General features: G+C 56.3%; 1 protein-coding gene across 1 annotated transcript; it reads left to right on the forward strand.

The window, feature by feature from the left end:
- Window positions 1-8,529: 8,529 nt before the first annotated feature.
- Window positions 8,530-16,922, forward strand: LOC135976655 (fibrinogen-like protein 1-like protein). Its single transcript, XM_065573551.1, has 3 exons — window positions 8,530-8,641; window positions 13,616-13,726; window positions 15,105-16,922. Exons 1-3 carry the CDS (start codon window positions 8,638-8,640, stop codon window positions 15,782-15,784), a joined length of 795 nt encoding a protein of 264 aa, XP_065429623.1. The 5' UTR covers window positions 8,530-8,637; the 3' UTR covers window positions 15,785-16,922.
- Window positions 16,923-17,335: the final 413 nt, after the last annotated feature.

Raw genomic sequence — 17,335 nt, forward strand, 5'->3', positions numbered from 1 at the left:
CGGCGCTCGGTGGGAGATATGTGTGGCGGTGGGAGGGTTCAGCAGCACGGCGCGGCGCTCCGTGGGGGGAGGGGGGGTGTTCGGTGGCGCTCGGTGGGGGGGGTTCGACGGCACGGCATTTGGCGGCACTCCGCGGGGGGGGGTGTTCGGCTCCGCAGCGCTCCGCGGAGGTGGGATGGCGTCGCGGTGCTGAGGGCGTGTGTTATGGCGGTGCTATGGAGGGCGGCACTCTTTTTTTTTTGTTTGGGGCGGCAAAAAAATTAGAGCCAGCCCTGCCTGAGAGTTGGGAACGTTGCAGCACGGCCCAGCCCCGGCTGCTGGGAGAGGAAGGCCACCCCACCTCCCTGGCTGGGAGAGCTGCCATGATCCCCCCATCCGCCAGCCCCAGTTGTTCCCTATGAATTTAAAGATGCGTTAGGCTCCTTGATTTCCTCGGCAGGAACAATGTTCTCATGAGTGTGTGCGCGCGTTCCCCTCCCTGACAAGCATGCAAAACTGATCCACGGCCGAGCCCTGATGTATTAGAAGGTAAAACTCCTGTGAAAGGTGCGCTAGTAATGTTCAAGGCCGGCCGGCAATGCAGGTACTGCCACCAGGCTGCACGGTGATTCATCTCAGAGACATCTCATTAATTTAGCAAATACTGCCTGAAAGGAAGAGAGCGCCGGCCACCCAAACTGTTCACACAAATAAAATCCATATCAGACGCCGCTCACCTTTCCGAGGCGGCTTTGCCTTCCCCTCCCCTCTCCTCTGAAATGTGCGTGGATATAGGTGAGTAAGCAAAGGTGCACTCACACACAAACACACCGTGACACATCTATAATCATACAGTGCATCACTCTGTTCCTAGGATCTCAACAAAGTTCACCTCCGCTCATTAAAGGTGACATGCTAAACAATTGGGTTTGAGCTCTTATATTTTTTCTTCTTTATGGTGGATAAAGAAAGCATGAAAAGGCTTTTTTTTTTAATTGTTTCTTTCTTGTTTTTCACTTTAGACATACCCAGTCTTAGCTTCCCTGTTTCTGCTGGTGGGCTCCAGAGGGAGTTTTCTAATCCCTCAAACCAAAGGAGCATGACCACTGAATATTTAGCAAAGAGAGCTTTTCTCACTACTGTGTGTTCGGCATTTGAGTGAAATGGGTGCCAACCAGAACAACCGACCTCCTCCCCATGCACCTGTTTCAAGCAGCCTGACCAAAACCCCCTTCCTTCCTCCCTTGATCACTCAGGTTTCATATCCTTGGTACTTGTGAGAAAGCTATGCAAATCTGTGATCACACTGAGTGTACTGTGCACGTCTTAGTATACTTCTCTGTCACCCTGTTTGGACTGTAAGTTCTCTGGGGCACAGACTGTGGGTGATAGTTTTGCTTCTCTGGCACAGTAGGACGCTATAACAAGAGACAGGTTTCAGTGTGGTAGCCATGTTAGTCTGTATCAGCAAAAACAACGAGGAGTCCTTGTGGCACCTTAGAGATTAACAAATGTATTTGGGCAGAAGCTTTCGTGGGCTAGAACCCACTTCATCAGATGACTTCATTAGACTGACCTCCCACTTGGTAAGACAACTCCCATCTTTTCATGTGCTGTTTATATACCTGTTAGTCTCTAAGGTGCCGCTAAGGACCATCCCAAACCGCCCCATCATCCGCTCCAATGCAAGGCATTTCTTTACAGCGCCTTCTCTGATATACACACACAGCAACGTGTGTGTGTGTGTATTATTAAAAAGCCCTCTTGATCGGCACACTTCTCACCCTTGGGAGAGGACAAGGGAACAAATATGTGATGGGTGTTAGTCATGTCGCGTAATGCACCACTGGAAGGTGCTGTGATACTGTGGTGGTGAACGTGGTATAATGACCTTCACAGAACAGAATAGCACGGGAGTGACACTTGAGATATGTCTGTACAGCCCCAGCAAAAGTAGGGCCCAGCTGATAATGGTCTTTCAGCACTACCACGAGAGAAACGTTAAATAATAATAAACCGACCTCATCAACCCAGTAGTTCTGTTGTCACCCATAGAGCCAGCCACGAAAAAAGAAGGGTGGACAAGATCTGCATTTCTAATGTAAAAGCAAATCAAACCCCACAGGGCTTTAACAACAACTACCCTTTATTCATCAGAAAGAAGCCAAAAGGAACGTGCCCTGTATTTGGTTCCTAGCTCAGGTCCCCATTTGATGTGCTGACCTCAGGATAGCCATATAGGTTTGGTTGAGGGCACAGGCCTGGGCGTCAGGACACCTGGGTTCTATTCCTGATCTGCTCTTTAGCTTTGGTCACTTCATTTCTCCGTGCCTCTGTTTCCCCACCCACTTTTTGTCTGTGTAGACTGTAGGCTCTCTGGGGTGGGGCCAATCTCTCATCATGTGTTTGGACAGCGCCTAGCACCAGGGGGCCCTGGTCTCGTTTGTGGCCCCTAAGCCCTACCGAAATGCATTACCTAGGGAGGTGGTGGAGTCTCCTTCCTTGGAGGTTTTTAAGTCCCGGCTTGACAAAGCCCTGGCTGGGATGATTTAGTTGGGAATTGGTCCTGCTTTGAGCAGGGGGTTGGACTAGATACCTCCTGAGGTCCCTTCCAACCCTGATATTCTATGATTCTATGATTCTATGACTGTCCTCTGTGCACAAACCCTAGCCTCTCCCCTGCCCCCCACATCTCCCTGAGCCTCCCTCCTGCCTCCCTTAGCCTCCTTCCTGTCCCCATCCCCCTGTACCCCCCTCAGCCTCCCTCGGCTCCCCACACCCCGGCCCCCTTAACCTTCCCCCACATTCTTCTGCCCCCTGCCCCACATGCCCTGCACCTCCCTCAGCCGCTCTTATATCCCACATGATCACCTCCAACCCCCTCAGCCTCCCCTCTGCCCCATCCCCATTCCCCCCTCAGCCTTCCCTCTGCCCCCCACACTCCCTGGCCCCCTCAGCCTTCTTCCTGCCCTCCACACCTACTACCCCTGTCAGCGTTCCCCCTGCACACTCTGTCTCCCTCATGCCCATATCCCTCTGTCCCCCTCAGCCTGCCCCCTATCCCTGCCCCCACACCCCCCTGCAACCCGCTCAGCCTTCCCCCCACATCCCCTCACAGTCCCCATGCGCTGTCCAGGCCCTGAACCATGGCCTCAGCCAGTCTGCCTGTGGGATCGGCTTCAGCCTCCTGGAGCCCAGCGGGAGGTGGCAGCCAGTGTCAGGAGGGCAGCCTGCCTGCCACATGCAGACAGAGCGTGGGGACGGGGCGGCCCTCGCGCAGGCCTCAGCCCCGCTGGCAGCAGTGGGAGATGGCGCCATTTTGATGAAGGGACAATTGGTGCCTTTGGCCACGTTTCCATGGGACAGGTGAGAAGCCCCCACAATCCCGAGTCACAATCAGAGCGCGAGGGCGGCCACGCTGCTGCCCCTGTTGTGCATGGGGTCGGCCCAGCACGCCCAGCTGATGGGGGTGATCCTGTCACGGAGTGTCGGGGGACTCAGGGCCCTGCACCCCCGGCTTCCTGCGATTCACCATGACTCTCAGCCAGCCAGTAAAGCAGAAGGTTTATTTAGACGACAGGGACACAGTTCAAGACAGGTCCCGCAGGCACAGAAAACAGGACCCCCTCAGTTAGGTCCATCTTGGGGTCCTCGGGCACCCCAGCCCCTTGGGAGGTCAGAGCCCTGTCTGCCTCCCAGCCATTCCACCAGCCAGCTCCTGAAACTCTCCCTTCAGCGACCCCTCCCACAGCCTTTGTTCAGTTTCCCGGGCAAAGGTGTCACCTGGCCTCTAACCCCTTCCTGGGTTCTCATGTTACATGCTCAGGTATTCTCCGGTCAGTCTCCCATCCCCCAATGCAGACTATCCCAGCCACACTCCCCTGCCAGTATTCAAAGACCACAGTAAGAACAGTCCCAGTTCATCACAGATGCGTAGCCAGAATCAGCCAGAATCCACTGGAAGCTGCTTTACCAGTTTGTTGGGGCAGCAAGACTTATGGGGCCGGCTGCAGCTGGCATTCGGGGTGTGCGGGCAAGGGGGAGGAGGCAGCATGAATTGCATGTGGGAGATTCATTCGTTGTTTGTGTGACAGCACAAACTCCCCCTCATCCCAAAACCTGGTCCCCAAATGAGCAGACTGGAGCACATCACACTAAGCAAACTGGTGCCACGTGCAACAAAATAAACAGGTCCCATCTCGTGTCCTTTGTTGCACATTTCGATGGCGTGTGCCAGGTGCTGGCAGGTTGCAGGGTCGAGAAGCGTGCATGCGGGTGAACCGCCTGGGTGCTCTTTTCCAGAACTATACGGACGTGGAGCTGTTCCCTCTAATGCACCAGTTCCTGCTGTTGACGTCACTAGGCCTCACCCTAGGTAACTCGGGAGGGTGGAAGGCCACTAAGTGTCAATGAAGCCTTCCTGCACTAGGCCTAAGTGAACCAAACTCTATCCTTCCATGTTTAAACTCTAATCAACCTCAAAAGCCAGGTGCAATTGGAATATGTAAGCAACCAGTTATCTGTGTGCAACCCCCTGCTCAAGCGGTAATAATGAGGCTGCATGTTTCTGGCTGAAGGGAAAAAGGACAAGATAAGAGTTTAAAGAAGTTACTAACAAGCTAGGCTTATAGCTGCCAAGAATGACTTAACTATTACCAGGGATGGGAGGGGTAGAGGGAGGAAGGGGGGGAGAAAGGGAGGGCTAGAGGGGAAAGGGGGGAGGGTGAGGCTTAACTGCAAAATGTATAAAAGAAGAAAAACTGTTCCTGTTAATGTGCTTGATTTGAGACTTGCCAGTCTCCTTGCACCGCTTTGGGATCCCAAATAAACTTTGTTTGCTTCTCCCCCTGGTGTCTTTATTGGCGCGAAGCACACCGGGCAACGAACCCCGCTGTTGCTGTCCTCGAGCACACCTGTGCTGGCAACACTGCCCCCTGTATCCCAGCCAGAGAGCTGGGACACAGAGAGCAGCTGCCTTGACAGTCGCTGAATGAATCCAGTTTGATCCTCTTCCCTGTGGGACAGATGCAGCAGCAGCGCAGTCTCGCTCCAGCCCATCCCACTCAGGGATCTCCTCACCCGGCCGTGACCTGTCGGGACAATGGCGGGAGCGGGGGTTCAGTCTCTGTAACCCCATGTGCTAAGCAGGGGTTAGTGATACCAGATGGAACTGAAAGTCCGAGGCGGGTGGGGAGAGGGGTTCCCACCGGGTGTGTGGGTTTGGTGAAAGGCGCCTACAAAACGTTGGGTCTGCCCAGTGCTTAAAGACAGAGCTGACTGGACTCAGCTGGAAGTCCTGGTTTCTTCTCAGTGATCCCTAGAGCTGAAAACACTGAAGCCGGTTTGCCTGGGCACCATAGAGCCGGTGCTGTGGTGAAAGACAGTACAGGGGGGAGCAGCAGCGAGGTTCCCCCTAGCCAGGTGTGACGAAGTGGGGGGTTTTCTTGTTCTTTGTGGAGTTTCAATGGTTTGCATGTGGAGGGGGTGGGACTCAGTTTCCCTGGGTGTTACTGGTTTAACGAGGTGAGGGGAGAGGGAGTTTGTTTTGCAGAGGACCAGAGAGAGGACTTGGGGACCCAGCCGATGGCTGGGAGGATGGATACCCCGTCGACCTGGCGAACTGGTGACCCGGAGGCCCAGCTGAGGAGACGCAGCCAGTTCTGGCCAGTGGGCGGACAATGGGCTGCAGAATGAGGACCCAGTGACCTAACCAGCTGGTTCCAGCCAGAGGACAGAAGAGGGGAGAGGAGGCCCCGGTTTACAACCCTGTTTACCTGGAGAGAAGACAATGGACAGAGGCGGGGCCTGGGGCCGGTGCTCTCAGATGCCCAGCTGGGAGCAGGGGGCTCTGGGCTGGATAGGGGAAGCAGGCAGATCCCACCCGGATGCAGAGGGATGTGCTGGGCTGAGGGAGGCCAGGCCTGAGGCCCTGAGAGTTTCCTGTGCTGTGTTCAACTCTCAATAAACCCTCCTGTTTCATGCTGGCTGAGAGTCGCTCCGGTCTAGAGAACAGGGTGGCATCAACCCCTTCGGGGGTGGAGGCCTTGGGGGTCGAGAGCGAGTGGACTCCCTGAGGGGGCCCACGGCAGAGACAGACGTGCTAAGGCTCAGAGAGGTGCGGCTCCAGGAGGTGGAGGGGCTTGACCCCCAGAGAGAGTGGACCACCGAGAAGGGCTGTCTCACTGAAAGGGGCACCCCCCACGGACCGCGCGGGGCCAAGAGTGGGCACGATCTGTGAGTCCGTGACACCAGGGAAGTCACTAAGAGCTGGACTCACTCTGGGCTGGAGGCCCCTCACAGCATGGCATCGCAGCTCCAGGCAGAGACGGCAGCATGGAGCAGCAGCGGTGCAGAGCAGAGGCTGAGGCATCCCTGGCCCACCCCTTCTCTCCCTGGGGCAGGAGGCGAACCCCCCCCCCCCGAACACCCCCTGAACTCTCAAACTCTGCTGAGCTGGGACCGTAAACCAGGTGAGGGGATAGCAGAGGGAAAATGGGAGGGGTGTGCCAAAGGGACATTCGTCAATTGGACTCTCTCACCCCAAGCTGGGAAACTGAGGCAAGGGGCTGCTGCCCAATGGACTGTAGAGCGGGCGTTTCACTCACAGTTCACATACTGCTGAGTCACTCTTGTGGTGGTTTCCCCAGTTCATGCTGCGTTTCTTTCTCCTCTAAATAAAAGTTCTCATGTGTTAGACTCAGACTCAGTGCTCGCGACGGGGGAACAGCTGCCTGTTAGGGGCATGTTGGTCGGTTTCCCAGATTTCTGGGAGGGGCGCTGTGACAAACTGGGACTGTTCTTACTGTGGTCTGTGAATGCTGACAGGGGAGTGTGGCTAGGATAGTCTGCATTGGGGGATGGTAGACTGCCCGGAGGAGAATACCTGAGCATGTAACATGAGAACCCAGGAAGGGGTTGGAGGCCAGGTGACACCTTGGCCCGGGAAACTGAACAAAGGCTGTGGGAGGGGTCGCTGAAGGCAGAGTCTTGGAAGCTGGGTGGTGAGATGGCTGGGAGGCAGAGATTGCTCTGACCTCCCAAGGGCAGGGCCGGCTTTAGGCCGATTCAGCCGATTCGGCTGAATTGGGCCCCGCGCCAAGAGGGCCCCGCGCTGCAGCTATCAACCCTGCCCCGCCCCCAGCTCACTTCCCCGGCCCCTCCTCCCCTCCCCTGAACGCCTCGCCCCCTCCCCTGCTTCCCGCGAATCAGAGATTCGCGGGAAGTCTGAGACAAAGCAGGGGCGGGCCAGCAGCACGAGGTAAGCTGGGGTGGGGGCGGGAGAAGGGCTCCGGGGAGGCGCGCCCATCCCGCAGGCCCCAGCGGCTCTGGCCCAGCTTGGCTCCAGCCCGGCCCAGTCCCCGCGGCTCGGGGCTCCTCGTCCCCCCCGCGGCGCGGCGTGGCTGGGATCCCCCCCCCCGGCGCGGCCCCCGCGGCAGCTTCCGCGGCGCGGCTGGGATTCCCCCCCCGCTCCCCCTGGCGCGGCTCCCGCGGCACGGCTCGGGTCCCCCCGGCCCTCCGGCGGCGCGGCGCGGGTCCCCCCGGCGGCGCGATGCGGCGCGGCTCGGCTCGGATACCCCCCCCCGGCGCGGCTCCCGCGGCGCGGGTCCCCCCGGCCCCCCGGCGGCGCAGGTCCCCCCGGCCCCCCAGCGGCGCGGCGCGGCTCGGGTCCCCCCGGCCCCCTGTCCCCCCGGCGGCGCGGCTCGGGTCCCCCCGGCCCCCCGGCGGCGCGGCGCGGCTCGGGTCCCCCCACCCCCCCACCCCCGGCGCGGCTTCCGCGGCGCGGCTGGGATTCCCCCCCCCCCGGCGCGGCTCCCGCGGCGCGGCTCGGGTCCCCCCGGCCCCGGCCCCCCCGCGGCGCGGCGCGGCTTGGGTCCTGGAGGCGGGGCTTGCAGCAAGCCCCGCCCCCAGGAATCGGGCCCCGCTCTTGCTAAAGCTGGCCCTGCCCAAGGGGGGCTGGGATGCCCTGGGACCCCCAGATGGATCTAACTGACGGGGGCCCTGTTGTCTGTGCCTGCAAGACCTGTCTTGGACTGTATTCCTGTCATCCAAATAAACCTTCTGCTTTTCTGGCTGGCTGAGAGTCATGGTGAATCGCAGGAAGCCGGGGGTGCAGGGCCCTGAGTCCCCCAATACTCCGTGACAGGCGCTCCAGCTGGATCTGCTTTGCCAATGCTAAGGGGAACCCCGAGATCCTGATTCTAGTCCTTGTCACTGCCAATACCACCTGGCACAAGTGTTACACCCCCATCACGTTCTGCACAACCCCCATTCCTGCCATCTCCTCTGGCTTGATCCTCTCCATTTAGTGCGTCCTTCGTCTGGAAGGCCGATGGTACGGTAATGCCGCAGAGTCCCACTGAGAAATTAAATCCCTGGCTCACACCTGCCCGGCTTCAGAAACGTTGGCGTTCTCGGGGAGGAGGGAGGGAGCCTAAGAAATCTGGTATCTGAGGTAAATAAAGGCTGGGCAGACGTTCCGGAGGGGGCTCCCTCCCTGCCCACAGGCCAGGCTTGAGGCCAGCGGTTGAGAAAGCAAGTTAAGCTGGGTGTGGAGTGGCGCTTTCCCCATAAAGGCATGGAGCCCCGGCTCTGGTTTCTGATGTGGAAGTGGGGGACGCTTCAGTTTTGCTAACTCGCCCGCTAAGCTGCAGCGTCGGGATGGGTGAGTTTTATTGAAATGCCCAGTATTTCACACAGCCTGGAGATGTAGGGCCAGAGCCTCGTGGTGGGCACCAGAGCCCCAGGTGGTGTGGGCACGTGGGGGAGGTGCAGTGGCAGGGCATGCTATGTGGCCCCTGTGAGACACCATGTGCCCTGAGTGCCCCGGCACAGGAAGGAACGTGCCCAGACAGAAGCAGTAACTACCTCATAGAGAGGGGCAGCCTGCACTCCTCTCAGGCCTGGTCTCCACTACGAGTTTAGGTCGACTTTAGCCGCGTTAAATTGAATTAAGCCTGGACACGTTCACACGACGAAGCCCTTTCTTTCGACTTAAAGGGCCCTTTAAGCCGGTTTCTTTACTCTACCTCCGACGAGGGGATTAGCGATAAAATCGGCCTTAGGGGGTCGGAATTGGGGTAGTGTGGACGGAATTCGACGTTATTGGCCTCCGGGAGCTATCCCACAGTGCTTCATTGTGACTGCTCTGGACAGCACTCTCAACTCAGATGCACTGGCCAGGTAGACAGGAAAAGCCCCACGAACGTTTGAATTTCATTTCCTGTTTGCCCAGCGTGGAGAGCACAGGTAACCACGCAGAGCTCATCAGCACAGATAACCGTGATGGAGTCCCAGGATCGCAAAAGAGCTCCAGCATGGACCGAACGGGAGGTACGGGATCTGCTCGCCATATGGGGAGATGAATCAGTGCTAGCTGAACTCCGAAGCAGTAAACGAAATGGCAAAATATTAGAAAAGGTCTCCAAGGCCATGAAGGACCGAGGCCATAACAGGGACGTACAGCAGTGCCGCGTGAAAATTAAGGAGCTAAGGCAAGCCTACCACAAAGCCAGAGAAGCAAACGGAAGGTCCGGGGCAGAGCCGCAAACATGCTGCTTCTACGCGGAGCTGCATGCCATGCTAGGGGGTGCAGCCACCACTACGCCAACTGTGTGCTATGACTCCGTCAATGGAGAAACACACAGGGAAGTGGGTTCGGGGTACGAGGAAGATGAGGATGGAGAAAATGTAGATAGCTCACAGCCGCAAGGTAGCGGAGAAACCGCTTTCCCCAACAGCCAGGATATGTTTGTGACCCTGGACCTGGAACCGCCCCTCAGCCCGGGCAGGTGCACAAGGGGGAGGGGAGCCCTGGTGCATTCTCTGCTTTCCTGACCCTGCCTGGCCGAGGCACAAGGGATGGGGGCGCAGTGAGGTACAGTGCCCATCTTTAAAAAAGGGAAGAAGGAGGATCCGGGGAACTACAGGCCAGTCAGCCTCACCTCAGTCCCTGGAAAAATTATGGAGCAGGTCCTCAAGGAATCAATTATGAAACATTTAGAGGAAAGGAAAGTGATCAGGAACAGTCAGCATGGGTTCACGAAGGGGAAGTCGTGCCTGACTAACCTAATTGCCTTCTATGATGAGATAACTGGCTCTGTGGATGAGGGGAAAGCAGTGGATGTGTTATTTCTTGACTTTAGCAAAGCTTTTGATACTGTCTCCCACAGTATTCTTGCCACCAAGTTGAAGAAGTATGGGCTGGATGAATGGACTGTAAGGTGGATAGAAAGCTGGCTAGATCGTCGGGCTCAACGGGTAGTGATCAATGGCTCCATGTCTAGTTGGCAGCCGGTTTCAAGTGGAGTGCCCCAAGGGTCGGTCCTGGGGCCGGTTTTGTTTAATATCTTTATTAATGATCTGGAGGATGGTGTGGACTGCACTCTCAGCAAGTTTGCAGATGACACTAAACTAGGAGGCGTGGTAGATACACTAGAGGGTAGGGATCGGATACAGAGGGACCTAGACAAATTAGAGGATTGGGCAGAAAAAAACCTGATGAGGTTCAACAAGGACAAGTGCAGAGTCCTGCACTTAGGACGGAAGAATCCCATGCACTGCTACAGACTAGGGACCGAATGGCTAGGTAGCAGTTCTGCTGAAAAGGACCTAGGGGTCACAGTGGACGAGAAGCTGGATATGAGTCAACAGTGTGCTCTTGTTGCCAAGAAGGCTAACGGCATTTTGGGCTGTATAAGTAGGGGCATTGCCAGCAGATCGAGGAACGTGATCGTTCCCCTTTATTCGACATTGGTGAGGCCTCACCTGGAATACTGTGTCCAGTTTTGGGCCCCACACTACAAGAAGGATGTGGAAAAATTGGAAAGAGTCCAGCGGAGGGCAACAAAAATGATTAGGGGTCTGGAGCATATGACTTATGAGGAGAGGCTGAGAGAACTGGGATTGTTTAGTCTCCAGAAGAGAAGAATGAGGGGGGATTTGATAGCAGCCTTCAACTACCTGAAGGGGGGTTCCAAAGAGGATGGAGCTCGGCTGTTCTCAGTGGTGGCAGATGACAGAACAAGGAGCAATGGTCTCAAGTTGCGGTGGGGGAAGTCCAGGTTGGATATCAGGAAAAACTATTTCACTAGGAGGGTGGTGAAACACTGGAATGCATTACCTAGGGAGGTGGTGGAGTCTCCTTCCTTGGAGGTTTTTAAGGCCCGGCTTGACAAAGCCCTGGCTGGGATGATTTAGCTGGGAATTGGTCCTGCTTTGAGCAGGGGGTTGGACTAGATGACCTCTTGAGGTCCCTTCCAACTCTGATATTCTATGATTCTATGATTCTATGCTGCTTTTCCTTTGAAACGGAGCAGCATTTCCCCCAGCAAGTGCATGCTGCAGCATGAGCCTGGCTAGCTAGGAGTCTGGCAGTGCCTCCTGGTGGGTAAAGAGTGCCCCCGGGGCCATGGGGTACCAGGAGCCTGGCAGGGATCCCCTGCCCAGCGCTCTGCTGGACCCTAGGCAGGAATCCTCCCGCCCTGCCCCAGGTACCTTTGGGCATTGGGGCCAAAGTACTTTAGAACACAAAGGAACTAGCATAAACCATGTTTTAAAAATGGGGAAACTGAGGTATGGTGCAGTGTAATGAGTTTTCCAAGGTCACAGGTCGAACTCAGGCCCTCTGTGTCTTAGACTATTACAGTATGTGAACGGCTGCTAGCTGGCAGCGTCCCCTCTCCTCTGGGGCGTCAGGAGAAGGGGAGGCGTGTTTTCAAGGATGAGTGACTCCAGATTGTTATTTCACTTCAGTTCCAAACATTATAGTTCTGGCTTGTCAGACTCACTGAAATCCTTCTCCTTTAAAGCGTTAACCCTTTGCCTGCCATGGGGTTACGCCTCTCTCCTCCCTCTCACAAAGATACCTGAGATTGCTGGCAGCGTGTCACAGTTACTTGAGCTGTGACATTGTATGAAGAATTTGGGGTCCAGGCAGCTCCAAAAAGAAGGTGTTTCCAATGAAATCTGTCTGGGGATCATGTCTGGGCAAAGTGTTTCCATTGCAGCAGTGTGTTTCGGTGTGTCGTTTACACGGTGTTCTCTCTCTCTCTCTTTAATTCATTTGCATGTTTGTATCACGGTCACTTGTGGGAAGTATCAGAGGGGTAGCCCTGTTAGTCTGAATCTGTAAAAAGTAACAGAGGGTCCTGTGGCACCTTTAAGACTAACAGAAGTATAGGTCACTTGTGGGGTTAGTTGTGGACTTTCTAACTTTGCAACACCACATGAATACAATGATGGCTGACAGAAAGCACGGTGCCGGACTCCAGTGCGGCTTTAGCCTGTTCTGGTTTGACACACACACACACACCCTGCCCGGCCCGGCCCGCCCCGCCCCGCCCCACCCCGCCCCACCCCGCCCCACCCCGCCTCAGCCCACAAAAAGCCGCCATTTTGCAACTGTCATGGGCCGGCAGCAGCTATAATCAAACTTGGGACCTCTGGAGCTTCACACGTGAGCCTCTGCTGTAGGGTTCTCAACCTATTTCCCATTGGGGGCTGCATATGCCGTGCTCTGCGTTCTGTGGGCTGTAGCTACACAAGATGTAATACCAGGGCCGGGATAGATATACCTGGGTGGGAGGGCGGGGGGTGAATGAGCCGGTTTCTGTCCAAGAGTCTGGATTGCTCTGGGCTGCTGATCCCGGCAAGGTCATTGTGAATCCCTGCGCTGAGTGCTGAAGGTGGCCTGGGAAAAGCATGTGTGGGGCGGGGGAGGGGTGTCTATGTTAATCCCGGCTGAAATAAATGGCCATGCCCTTGTAGGGCAGCGCTTACAGTGCACCCCTCAGCGACCCGGCTCCATTTTGAACTCTTTTTGGCCACGACTGTGGCCCCTGGCGACTCTGCCCACTTTAAGCCTGGCCTGAGCTGGGCCCACAGAACAGCTGCAGTGTCAGCAGCGTGTCCCCCTCTGGGCTGCTGGGCTGCAGTGCAGGGGGCAGCATGCCTGGCATGGGGCACACAGCAGCTCTGTGCCCTGGGCCCCTCTCACCTGGAGCTCATCTGAGGGGGGCAGAGCCCTGCCGGAGGCTGCCCAGCTGCTGTCTCTGTGTGGGTGAGCGGGCACTGCCCTCCGGCTGGTGGTAGTGACTGTGGACAGGGGGAGCTGGGACAGAGGGGGTTGCTCCGAGCAGCACTCCCCTTGCAGCGGTGCAGCGCGGGGAGAGAGGAGGCAGCTCCTTCCCCACCACAGGGAGCGCTCCAGCCGGCCCTGACCCGCCCGGGACACGGGAGCCAGGACATCGGAGCCGCAATCTTTGATGGTTTTTACCATGCAGCTGGGTCCCAGCTGTGTGCTAATCGGGCCGGCTGCAGAGACGGAGACAGTGGCCGGGCCGGGGGAGAGGTGAATGGTGGACTTCACCCCGTCTCCAGAGACTTGCCCCCCGCCCCCATGCTGAGCCCCTTTGAACATCCAGCCATGTCCTGCGGTGCCTACCTGGGAGCTGAGCTCTTCTGAAAATCTGGCCCAGTAGTTGAGCCCTCTGAAAACTCTGGCCTTAGCGTCTAAGGGTAACATTTTCAAGAGTGGCTAAGTCACTTAAGTGCCTAAATCCCAGTGACTTCTAGTGGGATTTAGGCACTTGTAAAACTCTCTCCTGGTCTCATGTCCAGCGGTTTCTGTCCCCTGCAGGGTTCCAGTCCAGCTCTCTCCTGCTTCTGTCTGCGCTGTCCATGATGGCGCTCCTTTGCGTAGCCCCCGTGCAGGGCAACGGGGCCCTGGCCCACAAGAAGGTCGAGAGGGGTGAGTAGAGAACCCGTCGGAGAGCTTCTATCATCTGCCATATCCGAGATCAGGGCATCGTGGGCCTGATTCTGCTCCTCTCCCCCATGCCGGGGTCACCCCTAGATCCACTTATCCACTGAATGCACCTTCCAGCCCCCCCGCCAGCGCTGGGCCCCAAGGAACGCTGAGTTCTCCGAAGGGATCGCAAGGCCGGCCTGCACTAGTGAGCCCACTACTCCCATTCGCAGGCCTCCAGCGCCTGGGAATGGGCCAGCCAGGGTGGGGGAGGTGCTGCTCGACTGGCTGTTTGGTTTACACAGCTTCGTTATCCCTTTCTCCGGTAACGGCTGCCAAGCCCCCGGCAGTGACTGAAGAGCGCTGGTGCCAACCGCAGGGCAGCGTTTGGGAACCAGGCACCCCCCCCAAATTGGCTGGGAGTTCTATCCTTCCATCTCACCAACTCCTATACTAGGGCTAGCCCCGGCTAACAGCTGGGGATCTCTCGCTCATGCCTAGAAGCCTTGCCCCCAGAGTCCAGGCAGCAGGGAGAGCCAGTTCCTCCTTGTCAGGGGGTTTCATTCCCTTCTCCCCACACCTCCAGTGGCTCTGGGAGCTGCTCAGGGGCTTGCCCAGGCAGGCCAGGGGCCGAACCAGCTCCAGAGGTGGCCCTGAGCCCCTGCCCCCGCAGTGCTCAGCAGCTCCTCCCCCTCGGCTCAGCTATGGGGGAGGGGCACACAGGGGGATTGTCTGGGGGGTAGGGGAGCTGGGGGGCTCAGGCTCGAGGGAGGACCCTGGGGAGGGGAGGGGCAGTATAACCACAATGCTATCATTCTACCAGGATAGTTTGGGACAATTTCCACCCCAAAGACAAGCCCCTCGATAGGATGTCTGGAATTTTCAAAGGCGCCACAGGGAGTTAGGTGCCTAAATCCCACTGAATTCCAATCACAGTCGGGTGTCAAACTCCCTTAGGCTCTTTGAAAACTCCCATTTAAATTGTCACTGAGGGGTTTCATAATTGACATTCGCTGAGATGGATCTGGCAGTGTCTCCCCCACCCTCCCCAAACGATTTCTTCAGCAGTACGGACTCAGGAAGGATACAGAGCCTTGGTTTACACTTGATTCATCTCTTCAAGGTTTCTTCAAAACCAGCAGAGCAAGAAACTATTCTTATTTTATTTTATTGGTAAAATGAAAGTGTAAGATCTGGAGCCGGATTCTGTGGCCAGGAATGGCCGGGGCGGATTCTGTGGCTGTAGTATTGTGAAATACACAGGACCTGCCTCTAAAAACCCAGCCTCCAGTTACCCCAGGCTGATTTGAGCGAGCTAGCTAGCGCTCTCTCTCCCCGCCTCCCCATCTGCCCCCTTAACCTGATGTTCGTGGCATTTCAGGGTTCCCCAAAGACTGCAGCAACATTCCCAGGGACAGTCCCAGTGGGGTCCATGTCATCCAGCCGGCAGGCTCTCCCCCTCGAGTGGTGTGGTGTGACATGGACACCGAAGGCAAAGGCTGGACCGTTGTCCAGAGAAATTCTTACAACACAGAGATCACCTGGAAGGAGTCCTGGAGCACCTACAAGTACGGCTTTGGGAACGTGCAGCAGGATTACTGGCTGGGCAACGAGTACCTGTCCCTGCTCACGCGGCAGAACATCTACAAGGTCCGCTTTGTGGTGGAGGACAAATCCAACAACACCCGCTACACAGAGTACGACATCTTCAGTGTCGAGGGTGAGCCCAGCGGGTACCCGCTGAGGCTGGGCAGGTACTCTGGGGACGGTGAGGACTATCTCACCACCTACCACTCCGGCCTGGGGGGCATACACGACAACATGAAGTTCAGCACGACTGACAAGGATCAGGACCAGACCAGTGGGAATTGCGCAAGTAGCTATGGAGGCTGGTGGTACGACAAGTGTCAGAACGTCCTGCTCAATGGGAAAGGCTACATCTACTGGGCAGGGTTCTGTAAGAGTGGGGAGTGCAAGTCTTCCCTCATCCTGGTTAAGCCAACAGACGTGTGCTGGGTCCGGCAGGAGGAGCCCATCCTCCTTGGGAGCCGGCGCCGCTGAGAAGGGGAGACAATATTAGATCAGACACGGCGCGCCATCCCCCACCTAATCAGCGCAGTCCCTGCAATGCTTCCACTCTGCTCACCCCCTTCCCTGTTGGCTTCTGCACGGTAAATCCCCTGGAATAAACGCTGAGAGCCGACCCCGCCGGTGCGTTCGAATGACACGAAGAGTGTGATTGGTGTGTATAACTGGAGCCCCGCTTCCACTCTGCCTCGCTGGAAGCCATGTTACTCACTACGACTTTAGACCCACATTAGCCTCTGCTTTTCCCAGCCCTGCCACTGCCCCTCGGCATTAGTGATCAATGAATCATGACACTGGATTTCTAGCAACTGTCATTGAGCATTTAAATGGGGGATGACTCAAAGCCAGGACTTTACATCTGAATCCTGCATGTATTAGCAGTGGTGAGTTTGGGTTCAAAAACCTGCCCTCTGTGTTTTTAATAAATATGGTTATTACATGAGAAAACATTGCAACAGTAATTAGTTGCTGATAAACCACTGAGATTAGATAGACGTGCAACGAAACCACACAATAAAGATATTGGTGTCCCTCTTCAACCCAAGGGGCTAGTCAAAGTTTGGGGCCCTGGGGATGTTCCAGTGGGGAGCAGAAATTGGCAATGGAGTCTGGTAATCTTTTGATGTCTTGTTTATTTACAAGGAACATACAGAGTCCTGCTTCTCCAAACACAGCAGGAACCAACAGCAGGGATTAGCCTCCCTGCTCTCAGCTCCAAGCCTCTTTAGCCAGCACCTGGCCCAAAAGCTCTCTATGCTCCTCCCAAGATCACACCATGCTGACAGGCTCTGCTCGGCTTTCCTGCTCTGCCTCCGTGTCCTGGCTGCACTGCCCGGCTTGTCTCTGTCACACACGCACCAGCTCAGAACGATACTCGGTGGCATCCTCTGCCCACCTGGGGCTAGTTTCTGGGCACACGCCATCATGGCTTGTTCTACACGAGGCCCCCTTACCTGTTGCTTCCAGCTGTCTTAAATGAAGAGTGCATCCTCACAGCTGTGTCAATGAGATTTTAACTCCACCCATAACATGGTATAATCCAGCTCCTAGCAGTGTATTTATCTGTCAGGCTGACGTCCTCTGAGCATCTCTGAACATTTCCTGCCTGTTTGGCTTCATAGAATCATAGAATCATAGAATCATAGAATATCAGAGTTGGAAGGGACCTCAAGAGGTCATCTAGTCCAACCCCCTGCTCAAAGCAGGACCAATTCCCAGCTAAATCATCCCAGCCAGGGCTTTGTCAAGCCGGGCCTTAAAAACCTCCAAGGAAGGAGACTCCACCACCTCCCTAGGTAACGCATTCCAGTGTTTCACCACCCTCCTAGTGAAATAGTTTTTCCTGATATCCAACCTGGACCTCCCCCACCACAACTTGAGACCATTGCTCCTTGTTCTGTCATCTGCCACCACTGAGAACAGCCGAGCTCCATCCTCTTTGGAACCCCCCTTCAGGTAGTTGAAGGCTGCTATCAAATCCCCCCTCATTCTTCTCTTCTGGAGACTAAACAATCCCAGTTCTCT

Source organism: Chrysemys picta, chromosome 19 (genome assembly GCF_011386835.1).
Source record: "Chrysemys picta bellii isolate R12L10 chromosome 19, ASM1138683v2, whole genome shotgun sequence".
In the NCBI taxonomy this organism is placed as follows: Eukaryota; Metazoa; Chordata; order Testudines; family Emydidae; genus Chrysemys; species Chrysemys picta.

What these genes read in the sequence shown, in the direction of transcription:
- LOC135976655 (XM_065573551.1), top strand. An exon ending in CCACAAGAAGGTCGAGAGGG is followed by an intron (nt 13,727 to 15,104) that starts GTGAGTAGAGAA and finishes GTGGCATTTCAG; the next exon opens with GGTTCCCCAAAGACTGCAGC.